At 44.9% G+C, this 23,456-nt stretch overlaps 2 protein-coding genes and 1 long non-coding RNA gene across 8 annotated transcripts in view; 1 reads left to right on the top strand and 2 right to left on the bottom strand.

Annotated features, from left to right (window-relative positions):
- Positions 1 to 222: 222 nt before the first annotated feature.
- On the bottom strand, positions 223 to 6,602 carry SKIDA1 (SKI/DACH domain containing 1). Its single transcript, XM_030264541.4, has one exon. It carries the CDS (start codon positions 4,111 to 4,113, stop codon positions 1,648 to 1,650), a length of 2,466 nt encoding a protein of 821 aa, XP_030120401.3. The 5' UTR covers positions 4,114 to 6,602; the 3' UTR covers positions 223 to 1,647.
- Positions 6,603 to 7,954: 1,352 nt separating this feature from the next.
- LOC140682594 (uncharacterized) lies at positions 7,955 to 11,858 on the bottom strand. Its single transcript, XR_012054478.1, has 2 exons — positions 11,766 to 11,858; positions 7,955 to 11,359 (listed from the first exon to the last, which is right to left on the bottom strand). It is a non-coding gene; the product is annotated as an uncharacterized lncRNA (long non-coding RNA).
- The window catches only part of MLLT10 (MLLT10 histone lysine methyltransferase DOT1L cofactor), a 132,756-nt gene continuing 120,574 nt past the window's right edge, over positions 11,275 to 23,456 (top strand). Inside the window, exons 1-2 of one of the 6 annotated variants that reach the window (XM_072925464.1) lie at positions 11,275 to 11,388; positions 21,079 to 21,247. In XM_072925464.1, the coding sequence (XP_072781565.1) occupies positions 21,079 to 21,247 (169 nt within the window). In that variant the 5' untranslated portion in view covers positions 11,275 to 11,388. Of the gene's footprint in view, positions 11,389 to 20,502; positions 20,612 to 20,745; positions 21,248 to 23,456 lie in introns of those variants that run through there. The other 5 variants (XM_072925463.1, XM_012571535.5, XM_072925462.1 and 2 more) reach the window with 5 other exon arrangements.

Genomic DNA, 23,456 nt, shown 5'->3' with positions numbered 1-23,456 from the left:
AGATACCTTCCCCCGTCCTCAGCTCTGCCTCCACCTCGGCCTCCAGCCTTTTTTTTTTTTTTTTTCCCTCCTTCCCTTTCTTTTGCAGAGGTTGGGGGGGAGGGAGGGAGTGAAACAGTTAACCTCTTGAAGCGTATTTCCTCCAAATAAAAACAGTGAACTTACAAATGGAGAGGAAACCACGGATAACTCTGCAATAATTCAAAGTGTTTGGAATCAGGATTTTTTTTAAGCAGTGTTTTTAATTGAAAATAAAGCTAAAGCATGCTTTTCAACAGTGCAAATTTCCATAATTTTGATTTACTGCTTCCATCATCACAATATATTATACCAGCATGTCTTACCGAGGGCTAGACTCTAGAAGCCTGCCTGTTTGACTATTTTGATATTAAGTGCAAATATAGATAATTGCCTCTGATTGTCACGTGCAGTAAATATGTTTCTGCTACATAGAGAGGATAGCATGGCAAAAAAACCCACGACAGCAAATTTCAAGACATGAGGATAGAACCGGGAAGTGTAACATGGTTGAATCACCTGAGTTTTGTTGCCAAAAAGCTATTAATAACATGGTCTTCTGATTTTGTGTAATCTTTCCACTTACGGCCTATCATTTCACTTTCTGTGTTGTATTTACTGCTTTGCTATTTCCTCCAGCCAGCGTGAGGGGCTGGACCATAAATTGTACTGTTGGCCGGGCAAATATTTTAGTTGCTTTGCAAGTTTGTAAGGGGCATGTTCAGACCACAACTTAAGTATGACATTAGTGGATAACAGTAACCTTATTTAAGACCTCTAGGTGAAACAAAAAGGCTTCCCAATTGCAAAGAGTGGCTGTACAAGTAAAAAGACACCCTTTTACCAAAAATAGAATTCCACATTTATTTACTGGTTTCAAATGAGGCAGCTTTTCCCAGCACTGGGGTCGCAGGCGGACCCCAGTCTTTGCCAAAGCAGAGAAGAAGGAGTAAGTGCAACTGCCCTTCAAAAAAGACACCCCTGCACCCGAAAACAAAGCTCCCGAAAAGTATACTGCTGCCACATTGAATTATAGTGAACCCTTACTGTGCAACCATGTAACTTAACAAAGTTTAACTGAATTAACAGTTAGACTTCCATTTTCAAAATCTAGTGCATAAATTTAATGGCTCATTCTAATATTTATTATTCAACCTTTTGACATTTATTTGCAGCAGTTGAATTGAGGTACTGGTGCATTATTAGCATTTAAACAGTAAAGTGTTCCAGCTCTACCATAATAACTGAGTTTAACTTGAGTCTTTAGCCTGAAGTACTCTGTGGAATGTAACATAATAAAAAAACCCCAAAAACAAAAACAAAACAAAAACAATGCAACAAAACAAACAAACAAACAAAAAATAAAAAGCCCAAACCAACAAGAAAAAAAAAACAACAAAAAAACCCCCAAACCTACCAAGATCCCAAAATAAGGAAAACACCCCCCACTGTTGTAATGGTAAATAAAATAGTAATCCAGATTCTGTCTTCACAATGTGATAAAACAGTATTCCAATAGTGTATAGCATTAATGGGTTTGTACAAACCATGCTGCAGAGTTTAAAAAAAAAAAAAAAAAAGGTAAGAAAGTTAAAGGTGGTTCAAGAAAATATTTTCCAAACTACTTTATTAATTAAATTTCCTGAATTTGTGGCTAGGTGGAAGAGGTATTGCAGAACCGCCCAGCTGCCATTTCCATACAGGATGGGCCTTGTGAGGTGGTTGGGAATCCTTAGTGGTGTTTAAGGAATAAGCTGGCAACAAATCCCCATCATTGCCAATAATTAGTGATGGTGGACAGGGAAAATTTGCCATGAAATTAAATGGCCTTTTCACTGCTGATGCTACATTGCTGGCTACCCTTTTGCGTCTATTGTTAACTGTAAAATCATCCAGTGTTCCTTCATGTGTCTCAATTTTACCTGTAGGACGTGGGCTTCGAGCTGATTTCAAATTTGGTTTGACTGGAGGAGTCTGCAGTACAGGTCGCTTTCCCAAAACCAGTGTCCTGTAATTTTTTCTCACCCTTGCTCCAAATTTATACTCCCCATCCTCAGGTTTTGGAGTACCTAAAGTGCATGAGAGGACCTGACTCTGAGTCAGTGGGTTTAAAGAAGTGGTTTCTTTCTCAGTGCATGCAGAATCTTCCTTGGCTGTTAATAAAGCGTCCTGGTTATTACTCTCAGTCACACCGTAAAACTCATCCTTAGTATCATTGCACTCACACTTTAGCTTATGTGTTGTAAGATCAGGCTCATACTCGTCGTTAGCACTGCTGTCCTCTGTTTTGATTTTAATGCTGTGCAGGAATGGCAATGCCTTATTGCCTGTATCAGTGCACTGGAGCTCAGCTGCTGCTGCTGCCCCTGGAGAAGCAGCATCCTCCGCAGGATCAGTTTGTAAAGAGGGCAAATCCGTGGCAAATTCAATACAATGAGGGATTTTGGAATCTTTCTCTGAATTTGCTGCCGCTGATGAAGAATCATTATTTAAGAACCTAGCAGCTATTGTATTGTTATCTGCACGGTGTGTAGTAGTTGCTTGAAGGCATTTCCTTGCCTCTCTGAGTATTCTTTGTTGTGGAAATGCATTGTTTGTCTTTGGGCTAGGTGAAGAGGCCCCCTTTGCAACACAGTTAATTGTTAGGTCAGTACTCTTGGCATTATTGGAAAATTCAGAGTGTGGGAATGTGAGTTCGGATACCCTATCATCTCTTATCTCCGCGAAGCAGCTCCCCAGGCCGCCGGAGCAGCGCAGCGCCGGGGCGGCGGGAGCCCAGCCGGGGCAGCCCCACTCCTCCGGCAGCTCCGGCTTGACTCCGCCGGGAGCGCCGCGGAGGGCGGGCAGCCCGCCGGGCTCCGCCGGGGCCGGGGGCCGGGAGGCGGCGGCGGCCGCCAGATGGTACAAGAAGTTGGCGTGGACCACGCCGGGCGGGCTGCAAAAGCTGGTGCGCCTGAAGCGGATGCTCTGCACCGAAACCTGGCTGGAGACCGAGCTGGAGTCGGAGTCCGAGGTGCTGTCCTCCTCCTCCTCCTCTTCCTCCTCCTCTTCCTCCTCCTCCTCCTCCTCCTCTGAGCTGCCCTCGCTAGAGTCCGAGGCGCCGCTGCCCTCCTCGTCCTCCTCCTCCTCCTCGTCCTCCTCCTCCGAGCTGCCCTCGCTGGAGCTGGAGAGGCTGGAGCCGCAGTCCGAGTCGTGGGCGGCGCGGCCCGAGCAGCAGCTGGACTCCGAGTCGCTGCTGCCGCTCTCGGGGAAGGCGGGCGGCCCGAAGCCGCGGGGCAGAGGCAGCGGCAGCCGCGGGGCGCCACGGGGCCGACAGGGCCGGGGCAGGGCCAGGGGCCGGCGGGCGCCGCCGGGGGGGCCCAGCGTGACGGCGGCGGCCGCCCCGTGGCGGCGGCGGCGGCAGCGGGCGGGCAGGGGCGGGGGACCGGCGGTCGGGAGCCGGGGCCGCGCCGCGGCGGCGAGCGGGCGACGGGAGCGCAGGGGCACGCAGCCGCCCACCGCCGGCGCCGTTTCATAGTTTACGGGGGATTTGCAAGGCGCCCGAGCGATTTCTGGGTAGCTGTGGCCAGTGTATTTACTAAAAATGTGAGGTAGATGAGCGGCCGGTAGCAAGGCTGTGTCCCCCGGGCGCAGAGCTTTCCTCCGGACGGGTAGCAGCGGCCGAGGAGAGTCGCTCAGACCCAGCCAAAGTTTGTTCTCCTTCCAGAAGCCGGAGAAGGGGTCGGGGGGAGCGAGCTCCGGCCGGAGATCTGTGGCAGACAGCGCCCGGCTTAGTTTCCTCCGTTTCGTTTTAAGAACCCGTTCGGTTTTGCAGGATGTGTACAGGGCTTCCACGTCCTCTCTGGAGATCAGGGTGCATTTGGCGGCGTGGAAAGCGATGGAGTTGATGGCTTTGAGTTTCCTCAACTCCTCCAAGTCGCAGTGATGTTTTTTTACTTTTAAATGATCCATTCGCTTGTGCACGGTAGTTCGCGGGATGTTTTTGAGCAGGTCTGTAAAAACCTGGGAGAGTGCAAACATTTGCTTTCCTTTAATGATGAGGTAGCCGAGCCTCACGCCATCCACCTCTTCAAAACCCGACTTCAGGTCTCCCATTTCGTGAATTAAATTATTCCCAGCATTTGCAGAGAGAGAGAGAGATGAAAAAAAAAAAAAAAAAAAAGGAAAAAAAAAGAAAAAGCCACACACACACAATCCTCAGCCAGATGCTGTATTTGTCTCAAGGCATCCTGCTAATAAAATATAACAAAGGCTGTTATTCCTGGTGAATGAAGTGCCAAACTTTAGACAAAATTTAAAAAAATAAATTAAAAAATACCGTGAGACTACAATCAATATATAATCTTAAAAATCAGGTTTGCCAAAGTGTTTCTCTAAGTTGCTGCTGAAGATCAGTACCTGTTCCCTTTCATTCCCTGCTTTTCCACTGGAAACTATGATAATGGAATGTGAAGGGAGGAAGAGAAAAGAAATGCAGCTGCTATTCCCGCCGCTGCTTTAGCTACAAATAAAATGACAGAGTGAAGTGAGCTCGTCCGGAGACACCTTCATCAATTAATTCCCCTAAAGCCAACGCTGATTGGACACTCCTGACAGGTGATGCAATAAAAATTGATATTCCACCCCTTCCCCCAAAAAATCTCCCACTAATTAGCATACCCTTATACTGCCACCTCCCCTCCCAAAGTAAATAATACAGTTAGTATATAAATCTTTCTATTAAACAATCCGAGCTCAAACACACTCAGCCCTCTCAGACTTCCTCGTCGCTAGCTTCGGAGGAAGGATTTGTATGCTTTTTCCCCCTATCGTTCCGTATATTTTCAGCCTGTTTTGGACAAACGTTGCTCTTTTGTGCATGCCGTGAATTTAAAGGACATAAGTCTGATCGTAGCGATGGAAAATCCTTCGGTAACGTAGCCGCTTTAAACCAGCGTTTTATTCTGCATTGTGTGGAAAATGAAGCTTAGCGAAAACGTGCAGAACAGCTTGGTATTTCCCCTTCTGAGGCTCCAAAGTTAAATGTTCGGTTGTTAACGAGAGGGAGTACTTACATTTTCGAGTTTCTCTTGATTTTCCTCTTCTGCTTAATTAGCTTTTTATAGCCGGGTACTAAGGTTATTTTTGCTGTCTGAATATCACGGGTTCCCGCACCGTGATACTATAACACTTTTAACTGAAATTCTGCCTGTAATATTGCAGGAGGGGGGAGGAGGACGTGAGCTCACGTCAGACCCATAACAAAGCATAGATAAGCCAGAAATGTATACACTTTTCACGATTAACCGTGCTGGATCACGAGCTGGAATGTCCTATAGTCCCAGAGCCCACGTCAGGATTCCTGCGTGCTGATTGCTTCCAGCAGAGAAAGGAGAATGTAAAATATCCAAGGTGTTTCCAGGAGCCTTTACGTAATAACAAAAAAGTGCTGGAACACACAATGTACGATATTGCATCGGGCTAGGATGCTTCTAGCTCGCAGTTTGCATATTCCGCTCGGAGTAGCCTTGCCGAAGCTTTTTGATGCTCCATTTATAGTAGCCCCTTAAAATCAATTTGAAGAAGCAGCATGAAGGTTTAACCTCTTCTTAGGAACGTTAAATTATTCGAGTGTCAAGAACGAGGATTTCGCAAATGTTGCGATAGCTGCATGCCTCTCCCTTGTCACGTTAAAGTGATGCTTGCGGTTTGCACGTTAGGCGCTGCGAAAAAAAAAATCACCAATCTCTGCCGTGCATCCAGTGTTCCGCTGGATACAAACACCAGCACTTTTATGTATCACTGCACATCCAGAATTAGACACATCCGCGAGATTAATGAGACATCTCATACTGCTGTGACTTGGCAAAAAAATCGACGGAGGAAAAAAAAAATCTTCAATCGCAAACGTCAATATCCACTCCGCGTGTTGGCAATATGGTGCGTGGAGTTCGTGTTACCCCGTCAGGTACAGCTAAAAGAAAGCGCATAATCACTCTGTGAAAACGCCGTTTTGCATGACAAGGCGAAATGCAGGCAAGCCCCCAATTTCCCAGGAATTCGAGAGAGAAGTGGGAATTTGGAGAAGTGCATCCGGGAATGGAGGAAGTCTATTCAAGGGAGCCTCTAACTCGGAGGGCTGAGATTTGAAAAGTCAGCCCTGGACTACTGTTGCTCTCAGCGCAGATGTAATCGCCGCTGTTCAACTTAATCCATGTGTGTGCGAACCGCGATGCCTAGTTCTTCCCTCTGAAACCTAGGGATAGTATTCCCATCCGAGAAAGCAGAGCTACAGCAAATTACATTTTGTCCCTCGAATTAGAAAAGGATCATTGAGTGGATCTCGTGATATTTCAGCCTTTAAACGTAACCGAGAGGCAGCAGTGAACAATGCCTCGGCACAGCTCAGACCATCCGCGGAGTTCTCCTTCCCTCTCCTTGCATCTGGATCTCCCAGCCTTGCCTTTCTCCTGCTCGCTCGTGGGAGAGGCAAAAAAAGCAAAGTTTCGAAAGAAAACAGCTGCTGGCGCTAAAGAGAAATCATCGTGGTCTTTCTAGAGCTAGAGACAATAAGGTCGTTTAAAAATTCCTCCTGATGTACTTATATGCTGCGAACACCCCCACCCCCTCCCTACTGCTCTCCTCCCCCTGCTTTAAGGTTAAGGCTATGGAGTCAACAGTAAAGGAACAGTAAACTCTGAGAAAGCTGCTCAGAAGACGTTACCCAAAAGCCCGATGGGCTGAAAAGTCCTTTATTTGTCAGGTAGTTAATCTGGGTCGGATTGCCGTGTAAATCCACGCGTGCTTTGCACGCAGGGAGCCACGGGCATCCAAACCCGCACCCACACGCTGCCGGTGATAGCCTGGCAGTGGGATTCGGCAGCTGTTTAAAAAATGCCTTTTTTTTTATTATTATTTTTTTTTATTTCCTTTTTTTTTTTTTAAATAATTCCAGTGCTACCAAACGTTTAAAACTAGTGACGGCTTTTCGGCAAACCTCGGGTTCCCGAAAGGTGCGGCCATGAGCACCGGGGTCGAGGCAGCGCCAGATGTCGGCAGGGAGAAACCCACCAGAAGTCTTGGGAAATGTCAGGCGCCCAACCTACACATCCCCACCGTATACTTACACACACTTTCGGTTGCATATCTTTCTCCGCATCTCACACAAGAGAGCTTTGTTTCTTTACTTCTCCATCATTTGGTTTGGTTCTTTTTGTGCGTGTGCGTGTGCGTGTGTGTGCGCCCTTTCCCTTGGCCATCGGCACACGTTTTGTATCCGGGGTCGTCTTGAAGCAGGCTGGGGGAGATCCTGATAAACAGCCGTCAGAGGCCCCTTGCACACGCACACGCACATTAAAGGCAGGGGACTTGAAAATGGATTTGCACGCACACAGGGGATTGCGATCAATAGCCACCAACATTTATGGCTTAGATTGTTAATGTGAAAGCTGGTCAAAATAATGAAAATGAAAAATTAAAGGTGTCTGGTGTCAATTACATGAAAAGTTATGCCATAATTTACTTACTGGGATGTATGCCTATGTGTTCGTGTGTCCATGTGCATGTGTGTGCAGACCCAGATGTACATGTAGCTGTCTCAAAAGCAAGGGAATTTCTTTGTTAATTTTGTGGACTGTGTCACCCTCACTGGTGATCAAAGATGAACATGATTAAAGGAATGGATGTTTGTCTCACATTTCTTAAGATAAGCACAGCCAGAGATGCCCGGTTTTGCCAAATACATACACATGCAACTACAGAGAGTTGTGTGTATGGGCGCATACATACACAGAGGCGATCAATCAAACGTGCTCCTTTTCACGTTGAGTAGCGTGCAATTTGCAATCTACACTCTATAGCCAGTAGTATTTCAGTCTTAAAACTGTCTGGCTGAAGGATAAACCTCATTAGGAAAGAAAGAGCAAAATAATATTCATAATACTTCACTGTAGACCTATTCCCATTTGTTGAAAATCATATACTTTTATTTTTGTAAACTTGTGTTAAAATATATATGCTCAGAGGGAACTGCTTAGCTATGTCATTCCAGAAACACAATGCGTGTAACATTTCAAATACTCCTTTTACGTGATGTTTTGATTTATTTTCATAGTATGATTATGTTTAAATACCAGTGCAATTTAGTCTGACCTCTTCCTTCTCCAAGGTAGTAATGCACACACCATTTACAGTCTTTTAAACGTTTCATTGGGAAATGCAACAGCAATGTCCACCACTGGTTGTACTAATGGAGAGAATTCTGAAAATCTTCAGGAAAACCTAAGGGTCATGTGCGTTTTCACAATAGGATTGCCACATTATTAGAATATTACTATAATTTATTATTATTTGTTAATGCTGGGCTATGTCTTCAGGTATTGACACTTATTAAATAAACCTTTTGCTTTCATGATGCAGTGTGGAAATACGTATTTCACATGAGAACTTGATTTCTAACACTACACCCAGCTTCCAGTTACTGTTGGGCATATTTTGCTCGAGGAGGACACAGATAGAAAGCAGCTAGAGGCTATCACAAAGAGTCCAGTAATGTAAATATAATAGGGTCAAAGAATAGTATAATAGGATCCTCCTGCTATTTTAAAGTCAGTGAAATGTGACTGCAGTAACTAAAATTTGCCCTAAATTCTAATCAGACAATGTATCAGAATGTATAACTAAATCTCACAATAGTGTGGGACAAAGAAATACCAACCATCAGTCTGGGGAAAAAAAAAAAAATCTGGCTAACACTCTTATATCTAGAAGTTTTGGGGTTGTTTTTTTCTTTTTTCCATTTTTTTCTTCTTTTTCTCCCCCTTTTTTTTCCCTTTTTTTTTTTTTTTTAACAGAGATGCAATGCAGAGTTCTACTAAGTGCTTTTTAAGTTTGTGGGGTTTTTGTTTTTATTTTTTTCATGGGAGCAGGAGTGTTTCTTGCACACTAGAATTTTGTGCAATTTATAATCACCATGGGCTAAGACCATTTCTTGAATTTAATACTCATGGTAGTTTTAAAATACTTTTTAGCAGGAGTTTCTGGACACATACTACATGCCATGTTGTTTACTGACCCATAATCAAAATGCAGTGACCTTCTACCCTTTTTTTGCCCCTTGACCCATGCTGAATTCAATGCAGCCTTTATAAATTTGCAAATCCTTGGACGTAAAGGGGATTTGGTGAGGCTTTGTTCTGAAAGGATCCTAAAAGTTTGCATTTTTAATTAGACAAAGGTAAAGCAACAAACATTGGGAAAAAAGATCCTCTATTGCACATAGGTGATCACGCTTTAATTTCTACGGTGGGAAACTACATCTTAAAAATCGTACCCCGTAAACTGAAAAGCAGTTGCAAAGGAAGGAGATCAGGAGGTTATGAATTGCACCAAATTAGCAATGTGGTACAAATCACTTTCATGACGTAAGGGATAGCCAGGCCACAATCTTCCGGCGCTCCTCATCTCCAAGGACCGTGTGGATCTTGGTGACCCGGGGAGAGGGGCGAGCCAGCGATTTGATCTGGAGCTACAGGCGCATTCCCTTATCTCCTTTGCTATCAGTCAGTTTAAAGGACACCGTAATTATGATGGTGATAAAACAATGCCCGCTTATGTGTGCTGAATAAATAAAGAATGTTTACAGCCCCAGAATGTTTCAATTCCAATTAAATGCTATCAAAGAAAAGCCCCTTTTGCTCCCTCCCCCCTCCCTCCCTCTCCCCCACGACTCCCTATTTACCTTGCTGGTTGTAATATGGCCCTATGAAATAAACCGGCCTTCCAGTTTGCCATTAAGGCCACATAGGGAGGAGGGGGAGGAAGAGGAGGAGAGGGGGTGTGAGACAACATGCACTCCCAGTCCCACAATTACTTTGAGTCGCCTGCATCCTCTCTCTTTTTTAAAATTTATTTTGCTATTATTTGTTTATTTTTCAATTGGCAAAGGCGTGATGATGCAGGAGTAAAAGGCACTTAAAGATCCTGCTCCAACCACCGGCCGGAGGAGTTGGGCTAAATTAATCCAGCGCCCCTGGGCACTGGAGGAGGGGGTTGTCCCCCTCACCCCTGGCCACCACCCCTCCGGGACCTCGGGGAGCGGTCTCCCCACCGCTCCTCTTCCCTCTGAAGCAGGGAGCCTTGGAAACGGGAGCCTGGAAATGCTTCCCACTCACTAAGATACAAGGATCATTTCAAATATTCATTGTATCAGCAAATCTCATCGTAATCAGATTAAAGCAAGGTTTGGGGAGGAACTGCCTGTGTTTCTGGGTGCAAAATGCCGACTGGACTACAAAGAGAGCAGAAAATGGGTTCCTTTCCCCCCCGCCTTGGTTGCATGGGGAGAAAAAAAGAAAAACAGTAATTTTTGAGAAAAAGGGACACTTTAAAAAATTGCAATTCTTCCCGTTCCACGCCGGGTAGCATATTCCTCTCAAAGGTTTTTTTCCTTTTAACTTTACGCTTAGCATTTCTATATGATGCTTTTATTTACTTGTTTTAAACTACAGAGACTATTCCCGCTGTGGAATACACTGAGGTAGATTTTCTTCATGCCAATTTGCTTTGAGCTTATCTCAGCCGAGGCAACAGCTTTTCTACATTCAAGCTTTAAAATGTATATTTCATTGAGTTGTCTGGGGTGAGGTGTTTATATCCATTTTGTGGAAGGGAGTGAGGAACTGAGTGCATTTTCAGGTCTGCTCGATAGATGCAGGCCCTTTTCCTTTTGAAAGTTTAGACCTCCAATACCCGCAATTCTACTGGCAGAATTAGGATGGACTTGGAGGGTCCTAAACGTGACCATTCACTAAGGCGGGGGGCTTGCAACAACGTGCTCGGCAACTTAATCTTGCACTAAAAAGAGCAGAGTGTAAAAGAATGGAATACAAACTCTCCCGACATTTGTAGTCGCTTCCGAAGTGGACCGTGCATTTTAAAGCTGATGGGAACGTGTGCGTTTTGGAGCAAAAAGGAGAGAAGGTAAGTGTTTATCCCTTGTATCCGCCAGTTCGGGTAGAAACAATGAAAGAACAAAGGGAACCACTTCTCCGTGTGAACATTTCCCATTTTCCTCCTCCGTTCGAGCCTCACTGTGAGGGGCTGGCGAGGGGACTCGCTCCAGCTTTACCTTTGGCGGCGGGTCGGGGGTGCGGGGCACGGGGAGAAAGTTGCGGGGCGGTTCAAGTCACCCCCCGTTGGTGGCCGGAGCCCGCCGGGAGCAGGAGCTGCAGATTTCATGGCTCTGGACTCACCGGACAGTCCCCGCGAGCCGCGGCCGGCGGGAGAGGGACTGGGGCCGGGACCTTTGTGTGCGGGGTCTGCCCGGCCCCGCGCTGCCGGCGACGACGGAGCTCCCCGGTGACTGCCGAGGCGGCGGGAGAGGAAGCGGAGGTTAGGAGCCGGGGTAGTAAGGGGGTGTGCAGGGAGAAAACCCCCCTGGAATTATTTGCAAATCCCATAAATCGCGCGGAAGAGCGGTGGGGGAGGGGCGGGGGGCGAACAAATACCGCGCGCGCGGGGCCTCGCGCGGACCGTTACAAGGGGCGGCTGCGACGGCCCGGGACACACAGACACGCGCGGACAGACGCACGGACACACGCGGGTAGACAAGCTCGGTGTTTACAGCCGCGGAGAGCGGCACGACGCCGACTCGCCGAGCGGGACCAGCCCGGCCCGCCCGCCATTGGCGCGGGGGCTCTCGGCCGCTGACCTTTCACCCCCCCCACCCCCGCCCGCCGCTTCCTTTGCTGCCCCGACCACCGTCCTACCCACAATCCCCCGCGCCGGCCGCGCTCGTGCCGCGCTCGAGCCTCCCGCCGCCGCTCCCCCTCCCCCCGCTCCGTTCCCCCCGGCATTCCGGGAAAACCCGGGAGCGACGGCGCCTCCCTCGGGAAGCGCCGGGGCGGGATCGGGGTGTCCCTGTGGCGGCGGCGGTAACGGCCGGGTGGGGGCGGGGCAGAGGCGGGCTCGGCCGCATTTGAACGGGAGCGCCGGCGGAGCCCCGCGCACCGCAGCGCGGTGCCGGGGCAGGGACCGGCCGGGAATCCTGTCACCTGCGGGGCGAGGGGGGATCGCTGACCGTGGGACGTGCCGGGAGCTCCCTTGGCCGAGGGATGCACGGGGCAGAAAAGGGGTCTGAGGTCCCTTCCTGCTCGCGTGCTGGGGGAGCCGGGGCGCTGGGAAGAGGATTTGCCTGTTGAATTTCATCGCTGGTAGACGTTAATCTCGTGTTTTAAAGTACCTTGTCAGTGGCTTTAAGGAAATCAAACGTGACATTAATCAAATCACACAAATGTAAACATTTATAAGTTAAATCCTAATATTATGCAATTATTTAAATCGAGCCGTGGTTTTTCCTCAGTGTCATGTTGTAGCTCCCACTCATTTCCTCACAAGCTTTTGAGTTTTCTGCTGCATCCTGATGGCTTGGTGTCTACTCCATGGAGCTCTGAGCGTGGGGATGGGAATGCATTGGGCTGCAGGTGCCAAAGGGCTGTAGCTTAAATATTTTCTGCTCACCTAGCCAGGCCCATCAAGGTTAAAAAGAAGGACGTTTTTGTGAATTTGAGGACAAAATCCTCACATAATACCTTGCATTGGTACAGTTGAGGGTTTTTTCCTCTCCCGTGGGTATGTGAAGCAGGTGATCCCATGCACAAGCTCGACAAGGATGCTTGGGTGGCTGAGATGGGGGCAGAGGTTCCTTTGCCGGCTCAGTGGGATTTTTAGGCGAGGTGACATGTGGAAGACCCATTACATTGCGATGAGGGAACGAGGGACGGTGGGCAGGTCGTTCGACGGCAGGCACACGCGAAGGCAAGTTTGGGGAAAGGCGAAGATGGCAGGCAGGATACGCTGGGAAGCGGCCGGCACCGCGGGCAGTTGGCCTCTCCATGTCTTCGCCCTTCGTCCCGGCCCTTCCCGTTCGCCTCTCCCGGTGGGGAAGAGGGGATTTCGGGGTCAGGGAGGAGAACAATGCTGAGCCGTCCTTTGTGCGCAGCACCGTCCCCTGAAGGGAGGGAGCGCGCAGTGCAGCGGGGCCGCGGCGCCTCTGTAGTGCTGCCGCTCTCCTGCGGGCAGTGCTCGCGGCATGCGGGGCAGGAGCCGGGGCAGCGGGATCAGGGCTCCCATAGGCCGCCCGCCCGACCCCGGGATAGGCTCGGGAGCGGGGCTGGCGCCGCGCCAGCCGGGCAGCCCCGCTCACCGTGCGGGGGCGGGAGAGCTCGGGGGCGAGCGAGTGGCTGCGGGAGTAAACTCGTGGGTGCCCTCGGCAGCGCGGCGCGGGCCCGGGGGATTCCAAGGGTGAGCGGGGGCCTCCCGGCAGCGGGGCGGGCTCCGGGCAGGCCGCCCCCGGGAGAGCGGAGTGGCGCGCGAGCCCGCAGGAAGCGGCGGCGGGGCCGGAGGAAGCGCGGCCGGGGCTCCCCCTGCTCCCGGCGCTCCCCATTGTTCCCCGGCCGCCTCTTTTCGCGCCGCTTTCCGCCGGCGGGGAGGAGGGAGAGCCCCGGCCCCGCACGCTGCGTGCTCGCCCGCAGCGGCGTGGGGGGACCCGCCGGGAAATCGGGTTCATGATAGAGAGAGAGGAGCCATCCACTGAGGGAGCTCCGTGAGGCTGTAGCTCACGTGTTACTTGAAAGGTAAAAACCCCCCAACTACCGCAGCGGAATTGTACATAAAGTAACATCTGTTTCTGGGTGGATTTTAAAGCAGGACTTGTTAAAGAAATTGGGAGTAACTACTCCGACCCACTGGATTTGGATTAATAAATGCAGCCAAAGAGAATTTTGGAAGGAACTATTCTTAAGTCTGTCTATCAAAACGAAGATTAATCTTATCCTGTTTTTCATATAAGCACCATGATTTTCCCCCCCAAGTGATTGTTTTATGTTGGTTTGAGATTTTAAAATATTTGGTTTATAGGAAAAGTGTTTGTTGCATTTTTCCCCCCTGAAAATAATTAGAAATTAATTTTTTTTTCAGTACACCATTTCAGACTGAACCTTTTCATGTATTTCCGTAGGGGAAGAATTAACTAACTTGATGTTCAAGAAAATTTCCAACAAGTGCCCTTAATCATCTAAGAAAAAAAAAAAAACAAACTAAAAACCAACGTATTTGCAAGTTATTTTTGGAAGATAAAATTAAAACGTGTATGGACTCATATTTGTGATGACGAAAGAGTTTCTAGAGAACTGGTTATTTTAAGAAAATCCTTCCTAGTAGAATTGTGATTGTTTTAAGCAAGTTATCACCGAGTGCTTGTGAATTTATTTTAAAATACTAGAAGTGCTGCCTAGACTTAAAAAAAAAATTCAATATATGCAAAAAATTTAACATTTATCATAGATGGTGATCAGCAATAAAAAATTAAAGGTTGATGTTTATGGATATCACCTAGCTGAAAATAATTCTGAAGTGACTTTATGTCCCCCATGCACACTTGGGAAGTTGCATGCTTGCAGTCATTGTTTAAGATAATACCGTTTGGGACTTTTCTTTCACTCTTGGAAAACTTGCAGTCTTTTGTTGGACTCCTCTAAATAAAAACTTTGTTCAGTTTACATGGTTAAAAACATGCATATAATTTAAAAGCTGAAGATGCATTAATATATAGAAAACACCACCCTGGTAATATTTAAAGGCATTAGCTGCAAGATCGAGGAAGGATTTTTGTTTTGTTTTACTTGTCCTGCTTGAGTATTCCGGAGATGCATTTGCTCTTGGTTGCTGCTTGGGAATTTTCAGAGGGTTACTACAAATTTAGAAGGCGTCATTCAAAAGGACATTTAATACTCTTGTATTTGCTAAAACAGTATATCTCTATTTGAAAATTATCTAATTGAAATGGAAGATTTAAAAAAAATAGGAAGAGATCTTTTGTTGCCATTCTTCATTATTCTTTATTTTTTATCTGTGTGGAATGTATTGGCATATTTTAGATATTAATTTTTTTGCACAGAGGAGCATTGTTGTTACTTTTAATTGGGAAGTACCACGTTATAGAAATTACCCACATTCCCGACTCTGAAGTACCGTAGTAGGATTGACAAAAAGTGATCCGAGGCTTGTGCGCTTAATTCACCAGGAATGTTAAGCTTCCCATATACACCCTATGTGGTCAAGTTAGAGTTTCGCTCTTAAACAGCTTTTAATGGTCAAAGTTGTACCTGGAGGAAATGTATCCATGTATATCTATATGGAATTGAAATGAGATGGTAACAAGCAGTGGGAATGCAGCTCACTGATCGAGAGACCTTTTCTTTTTTTTTATTGCATTTGGCAACCTCTTTCTTTCAGAGACACAATACAATTAATTAACATATTCTGGGGCGTGTTTTTGAGATTGGGAAGTGGTGGCCCCTTGTTGAGAAGAAAACACTTTAAATAAAAAAGTAACATTGTCTTGTCCAAATGGTAGTGGGAAAAGCAGAGTAGTATTGCTTATCCAGCCCACGGATGCGGTTGATTTACTCCAATTTGCTTTAGCATATAACAAACCAGCTTTTCCTTTCCCACGCTTATATTAGATATATGTGTTTTGTTTATACAAACCCATCTAAAATAGCTCTGCATTTAAGAGATTTGATGGGAAATTCAGCATGTTGTTTCTCATATGTAATATATAGTCTAGATACCACTCCTGAATTGAAATGAAATAAATGTGACCTGTGACACAACACAGTATCACAATGCTGATCATAACACAACAAACATGAAAAGAAGGCTATTAATTTATATGGAATGTTAATTTAGCAAATCCTACATAGAAATATGCCAATAGAAGTAATCCGAGGCATGGTCTTGGAGTGATGCTATGTACATGTATTTAATATAAATCCAATGAATTAATACATACCTCATAAAAATCCAAACTTTGAAATGAAGATTTCTTCTTTGAAGGAAAGCCCTGTGTTATATTTAAATTGCATATAATCAACATTCCAGAGTTTACTAACCCAGCTTCTCAGGGCTTAATAAAGTATTCATATTGAATATGGTTTGCTAGAAGTTTATTTCAAGTTCTTTTGTATCATACTGTAATTATCATTACTTTGACTTAATTCATATAAAAATGTGGTTAGCATTTAAATGCTTTTTTAATGTAGAGTATTATAAATTAACTGTCACATTTAACATCTTTAACTTCTATTACTTAGGGAATGTTAAATCTTTGAAAGGAAATAATCTCTGCACTTAAAAACATCCTGTGCTAGGTTTCCTTTATTTAGAATTTTGGTTTGAGATTGTTCATTCAAAGAAAATCCCTTGTTTTGTGTTTACTGTAAACCTCAGTCTGAAATTAACATTTAAATGCCAACACTAGTAACAGAAGCAGTACTTGAAAACCACCAATTTTATCCATTGCTGCTAGCTAAGTGGAATTCATCAAACTCTCGAAAGGTGATAATACAATTAAAAGCAAGAAAATGAATGCAATAGTTGGTGGAATTATTTCCCCCTTTTTTTTTGTAGTCTAAAGAATTCCAAAATTTGTAAATATGTTTGCATAAAAGAAAATAGCACAACATATGAAGAGGCATGGTGTCCAGGAGATGCACTTACATGACCTCCAATGCTGCTACCTGTACTTGCATGGCACGTAAATATACAGAGCAATGCAAATTCCTCATCACCAAGTGACTACATGTTAAATGTTGAGATGTCTAAATTATTCAGTACATTGCATCTGGATAGGTGTTAAATACAGATTTTTGCAGTATATTAAGGAAGAGGTAGAGGAAAAAGAAAACTTATACTATTTCTCAGTACAATATAAGAGTAAGCATGTAAAGATACATTTACTTTATTAATGTGGATTCTATCAAGTCGACATGCTATATCCTTCATAACTGAACAAAGATAGAAAGAATTTGTTGGATCTAAGGCAGACTGCTATTTAAAATGCACTGTGTGCAAGGGTCAACACCTAAGAGTTGCATTTTATTTTGCGTAAAGTGACCATTTCACTGCTGCCTTCCCAGAAATGAAGCCAATACCCACGATTAGACGGTATTTCAGTGAATGCTGTTAATTATTTAAAACCACATAAACAAAAGGCAGACAAGTATCAATGTATTTTAAATGGATAATCAAGATCATTCTACCTATTGAACATCACTAAGCTACTGCAATTTTCTGTTTTCAGTTGCATCTGTTTAGCTGCAGTATGTGTCTTTTTGCACATAGGTAAAGATCACAGCTTTCTCAACAAAGACCCAATCTGAAAATGGAGTAAAAATTACTGTGAGAAGTTTGCTTTCTGGAAGGAAGTGAGTTTTCCTGCTCTACAGCTCCAAGTCCCAATATAAATTTATGTTTTCTAATGTAGTATGCATTTTATATTAAGTCTATGCTTTTTCTGTTATTTTTGGAAGATTCTTCTGATTATTATATTCAACTGGTAATATGGCTTTGTAAATTAAAGACTTTTTCTTGTTCAACGCTTTGTTTTATTCACTAAAATTACAATATGATTTTGCACATTTTAAGGATAAAAGGTGACATTTAAACCAAACATTCAAAAATCTCTTTTACTGTTGCAACTGATTATTTTGTAGTAAAAATTTGTGAGTATGTCTTTATTTTTGTTTATGAAACAAGTGCTATTCACTCATATATGCTAATGTTTTCTTGAATGCCTTAAACTTTTTAAAACAACTTGCAGTTGGAGAGTGTAATTTTCTTTTACTTACACATTCATTCTGTTTGTGAAAGTAAGAAAAATTGAAACAGAAAATCATCCTATAAGTTTCTTGTATTCTAACTTGTTTAGCTCCTAGATTTTGCATGTTCCTTTAAGCAAATTGGATTTTCTCCTTGCATTTAGATTAACAATAAAATTATTACTCACTGAATTATATTTTTCTCTAATTATTTTAATCTCTTATATATCACTATAAGAAGGACAGGCTTCCTTTTTCAGAAAAAGAAAATTGGCCTTCTGTGTTATGTCAGTGCTTATTAAATACTACAATCATAAGAACATATATGCTACAAGATTTTATGTTCTGATTCCATAGCTGTTATAGGCTTAGTGTTTGCAGTATTTATTTAGTGGTAATACATTTCTTTTCCTATTTTGCATTTGAAAGGTATTCTCTAAATGATTGTTTTACGGAACTATCAAGAGGTTATCTAAATTTTTCAATCAAATATTACACAATACCATAAAGTGGTAGTCATGGAGTTTCTTCCAGTCCATGTACACTCTTTCTGTAGAAAGAATTAAATAGAAATCTATAGGAAGACAACAAATGTTTCATTAAATAATTGAATGTATTAGGCTTGACTGAATTTTAACCAAAGCAAAATCTCAGGATGTTCAATACTGGGTTGGTGTGTTACATGGTGTGAGATTAGAATATTTTTATTTGAAAACTATACAGTAGGTTATTCACAAATATACTCTTGTTGCTATGGTGCAGCTTTAATCAAATTGTTGTAAAGTAATTAGTTTTTTTCTTTGGTGATGCTTCTTTATAAAACTAAAGATTGAGCTTTAAAATAGCTAACATAAAAAAAGGCGCTTGGGAATTGATTGTACTAGTTGCTTTTCAGAGAAGAAATTGCAGGAAGACCTCAAAAAAAAAAGTGGTGAGAAAAATATACAATTGTTTGTTACAATACACATTTTACTAAATGTATAAATTCATCCAACAAAATATATTTAATATATTCTTATTTTAAAATTAAATTTATTTTAATTTATCTGTCAGGGAAATAAGGATAGATTTGCTGCTGTATCATTACTTTTTTTTTTGTTTTTTTTTTGTTAGGGTTAGCAGAATCATTGAGAATGCTTTTTAAATTAGATGTCATTTTCTTGACAAGAATGAAGAAGGGCTGCGACACTGTATCTATCAGCTTCAAATAATTTGTGTTTTTTTAAAACATCAGGGTACATTAATTGCTTTATTTGCTTACAAAGTAATTGCTTGCACCTGCAAATTTCAGGGTATTTTTATGAGCTTTTAAAGTAATAAAAATAGTGTTTTAAGTATGTTTAATAACAAATAGTTTTATGTTCAAATTTGTATTCTTCAGTGTTGATAGGACATTTGGTGCAGGGTGGTTTTTTTTTTTTTTTTTTTTTTTTTTTTTTTGAGAGCAGCCTTTGATTTTACACAACTGAAACATACTACATTCCAGTCTCCTCCCCCTCCATTTTTTCACGTATCCTAGAAATTTCTAAACTCTTACGGCTATTTGGAGCATATATTTACAGAGAAATGCTTAGAATGCGCCCAAAATGGCTGCAATAATCTCATGTTTGGTTGGGCCTTGCATGTAGGAAGCTACCTCCATGATTCTTTTTTGCCTGCCTGCCATTCTTCCTCTATCAAAATAATTTCACTTAAAACTTGAAGGCGAGAAAAGAACTTGACCTAAGATATCCTGAATACAAACTGCAGACTCGGATGTCTGCAGGGGGTAGAGTTGTGCACATCCCACCTCTCCCTTCCATGCAGCAGTTTGTTAACTAATAAAACATCTGCACTTGTGTACAGGACTATGACAATGTGCAAAATATAATCTGCATATATGTGTGGGTCTAGGCAGTGCTGTGTCCAGGAATGTACATAATTCAGTAGTGATTTGTACAGATGCCAGCTAAGGTGCCCTTGCAAAATCATCATGAAAAATACAGGCCACACACAAATTCTGCTTCTCTGCCTTTTACCATGATAATGAAGATGAATCAATGATATCTTCCTTGCTCAACACAAAATAATATAAACAAACAAACAAAAAAAAAAAGAAATGCTAGGCCGGGGACAACTGAGTGACCAGGATTTTTGCAATGCTGCATTTAATTTCTTTATGCTCCTAACAATCACCACAATTAGTTCCTTCTGCTACAGGCATACCTGCTTACAATGGAGAATTGAATAGTCTGAGATTTTCCTCTCTGCTGACCACCTCAGCTCCCCCCCCCCATTTTAATTTAGAGAGACAACAGAATTGCAGAGTTATTTTACTAAAAATAACCCAAATCGCCCAATTTCTAGAAAGACATGTCCACCTATGAGTAAAAAAATAGAGAGCAGCTGTGTTGAAGAACATGTTTGTTTTTGTTTGTCTGCAGCCTCGCTGGTTTCTCTATTTGCCACATCTCCAGTTCAGCATCACTTTCGCTGCCGTGGCAGGCATAGCCAGGCAGCGCTGCATCCACGCCTTGAGTTTTGAGGGAAGAGGAAAGAGCGGGATTAATAATGCATTAGCTTTGCAGCCCCATCGCAGGGAAAATAAACAAAATAGTAAAAGTTGCGGTGAGGGCAGGCAAGTAGCGTAATAGCGAGAACGCATTAGTCCTGCAGGCACGCCGAGGGGATATAAACAGGATAATAAAAGTTGGGAGCGGGAATGCATTAGTCCTGCAGTCACATCAGGGGGAAAATAAACAAGATAGTAAAAATGATTTCGGGGGGGTGGGGAGGGGCGGGCGCGGGGAGCTTCCTGCGGCCTTGCCGAGGGGGGCCCGCCGAGCGGCAGCGCGGAGCGTGTCCGCCGCCTCCCCGCCCCCGCGGCCGAGGGGCGGGCGGGGGCCGCGCGCGCGGCGCTCGCGGGGGCGGGGAGGGCCGCGCGGGCTGTCCCGCGGCCCCGGCGGCGCGCCGAGGTGGGTGCGCGCGCGGGCCGCCAGGTGCGCGCGGACGCGGCCGGCGCGCGCGCGCTCTCTCGGAGGGGGGGCGGCGGCGGGGGCGCGCGCTCGGGGCGCCGCGGCGGCGCTCACGTTCCGCGGGCGGCGCGCGAACCCTCGCGAGGAGGCCCCGGGCCGAGGCCTGCCCGCCCCGCGGGCGCGCGCGCAGTGCGCCTGCGCGCTGGCGCCGCCGCCGTGCCCGCCCGCGGAGCCGTGTCCGCCTCAGGAGCCGCCGCGGCCCGACCGACACAGCCTGGCCGGTTGGTCGGGCGGGGGCGAGACGAGGCGCTCAGCCGGCGGTCATGGGTCCCGAAGCGCTGCCGCGGCGGCGGTGGCGGCGGCTGCGGCTGAGTGACTGAGGGGAGACCCCGCCGGGGGAGGGGGCAGGCGGAGGGCGAGGCGCGTGTGGCGTGCGCGGTGTTGACGACGGTGTTTTTAACCCTTAGATGGTCTCCAGCGAGCCGCTGCTGCTGCCGGTGTCACTGGAGGGTGAGTTCTCCAGTAGCATGAAGGAGATGATCGGCGGCTGCTGCGTGTGCTCCGACGAGCGGGGCTGGGCCGAGAACCCGCTCGTCTACTGCGACGGGCACGGCTGCAATGTCGCAGTGCATCAAGGTGAGCGGGCAGGCGAGGGCAGCGCGCCCGCTCCGGCCTTCGGCCTCGCCGCTTCCTTCTTGGTGCTCCCTGTCTTCTTCCTTGGGCCTGCTTCCTTCTCCTCCCCACCCCCCGGCCGTTTTTCCCCCCTTTTTTTCCCTCCCCCTCCCAGCTCCTTCTCTTTACCCATGAAGCCTGTTTCCCAGTTTCTAAGGCCACGTGCTTTCTGGTTTGACTTGCTCTGTCATCTTCTCTCCTTCCCGTCTGTCTTTTCCCTCACGTGAGACTTAGTATATAGTATGTTCTCCTGCATTATGCCTGTGAGAAAAGAAGAACTCCCCTTTCCGATTTTTTACGCTTTCCTCTTCTTTTGCATGTTTTTTTTTTGTATCTGTGCTTCCTAGTCTGCCTCTGCGCCCTGTTGACAACCTCAGCTGCAACGTTTCAAAGACTCTCTAAAATTGCGTTCGGCCTTTGCAGAACTTATTACTCTGTTCTGGTATTCCTACTGTATTTCTTTTTTTCCCTATGTGATCCCTGTTGTCCCTGCTTTTCCCAAGTTTGAAAAATTTATTTGAGTGGCAGCCAGGAGACAAGGAGGGTTTAGGATTGGAAGAGAGAGGTGCGTAGGAAAGACTAAGCTGTCATGTGATTTCTGTCTCTGCTTGCCTTTCCTTGAATGTCATTTCGCTGATGTGTCCTGGTAGGTGAGAGACTTCCTGTTTTGGTTCTGCAAGGGGAGGGTGCTATTTGGAATGGCTGATGCTGGATTTGTTTGGCTTAGTGGAGGCTGGTTGGTTGGTTTCCAGTTCAGTTCAGGAACTGGCAAGTTCCCTCTGTGTGATTGTTTTTTTTTTCTGTCAGTGGGTTGACCCTTTGTGTGAGAACAGAGGAAGAGGAGATTCTGCTGCTTACCTTGTAAGAAAGGAAGTCATCATAAATTTTCCTTTATGGTAGCAGAAATAAGGAATAAGATGGTAGTTTTTGTACCAACTCCTAAGCAGTCACATGAACTCAGTGACTGGCTTTTTGGCTGCTTACAGGTGGTGGACAAATTGGAGGAGACAGAAAATCCTAAATCCAGTTCATTAATCTGAATGCCTAGTGCATGTGAAAATGCTACTAATGTGTGTCTCATGTTTGGTCTTAAATTGTGCTGGAGGTGATGTAGTATAGTAGTTGGTTGTTCCAAGTATGTGTTTCCTTGGAAGTTGACAAATTGTGAGAAATAGTAGTAATTTGAGGAGATATACAAAAGAATTAAATTATTTTTGTTAGCATTAGATTGAACGCAGAAGGGAGCTGACAGGATCTCTGAAGTTAATCTGGTTTTGAATTGGTTTTCTGTCATGTTAAGAGCTGAGTAATGTTAACCAGTAGGTCGACTGCTCATGTGGGATCTTAGGATCATGAGGAAGAACACTAAAACGTGAATACTTCTAGAAGTCATGCCTGAAACAGCTATTCCTTTTGCATTATCTTGGACATTTTTCTTTGTATCTAAAACCTTGCTGATATTTTCAGTGAAATAATTGGATGATAGCAGCAGTTGGACCCGAAATAGCAGGGACAAAACTCAGTTATAGAAAAGTATTCCTAATATAGAGAGACACACTTTAGCAGGTACAAGAAAATGAACTTTTTTTTTAAAGTCATATCCAACCCTAAGATGGAATCTGTCAGGGAGAGTGCACAGTACGGCTTGGTCTAAATCAAGAAGCTGTTACAGAGATCTTAAGAAAAGAAGAACTCCATCTTTTAATTTACTGTACCGTTGATGCTTTACGTTTTGGAATTGATACGTCATATGAGCAAGGGTGGTAGAGTAGGCATGTCCAATCCTTCCTGTAGTAAATGCAGTAGTCCTTGTGGTCAAAGCTGAGGTCTGTATTTGAAGTACAAACAGTAGTATTATGCATAGAGCTTTATTAGCTGCTTTGGTTTTGTTATAATTATTCTTAGTTCAGAGGAAACTTCAGTTGTTAAGTCATTGACAAGCTGTGAAGGACAAGATCTCTTCATGTGTTTAAAGAAGCTTTGCATAGTAGTGGAAGTGTAAACAAAACTCTGTAAATGGTATATCTCTCTCATGGTATATCAGAGCACAGTTGTGTAATTGACTCTTTAGGCTCCAGGTGTGCTCTGTTACCTTGCCAGATGTAGAAGTACTTCAGTTCAGCTTTGGTCTTTGCCCAACTCAGGTTGCCTTTGGATCTGCTTGCCAACCTTG

This window comes from Taeniopygia guttata, chromosome 2, assembly GCF_048771995.1.
Source record: "Taeniopygia guttata chromosome 2, bTaeGut7.mat, whole genome shotgun sequence".
NCBI classification, from domain to species: domain Eukaryota; kingdom Metazoa; phylum Chordata; class Aves; order Passeriformes; family Estrildidae; genus Taeniopygia; species Taeniopygia guttata.
Note: the sequence above shows the minus strand (reverse complement) of the source record. Positions and strands in the feature narration are given on the sequence as shown.

Excerpts from the sequence above, each read along its gene's own strand:
- SKIDA1 (XM_030264541.4), bottom strand. The coding sequence starts at position 4,113 with ATGGGAGACCTGAAGTCGGGTTTTGAAGAGGTGGATGGCGTGAGGCTC.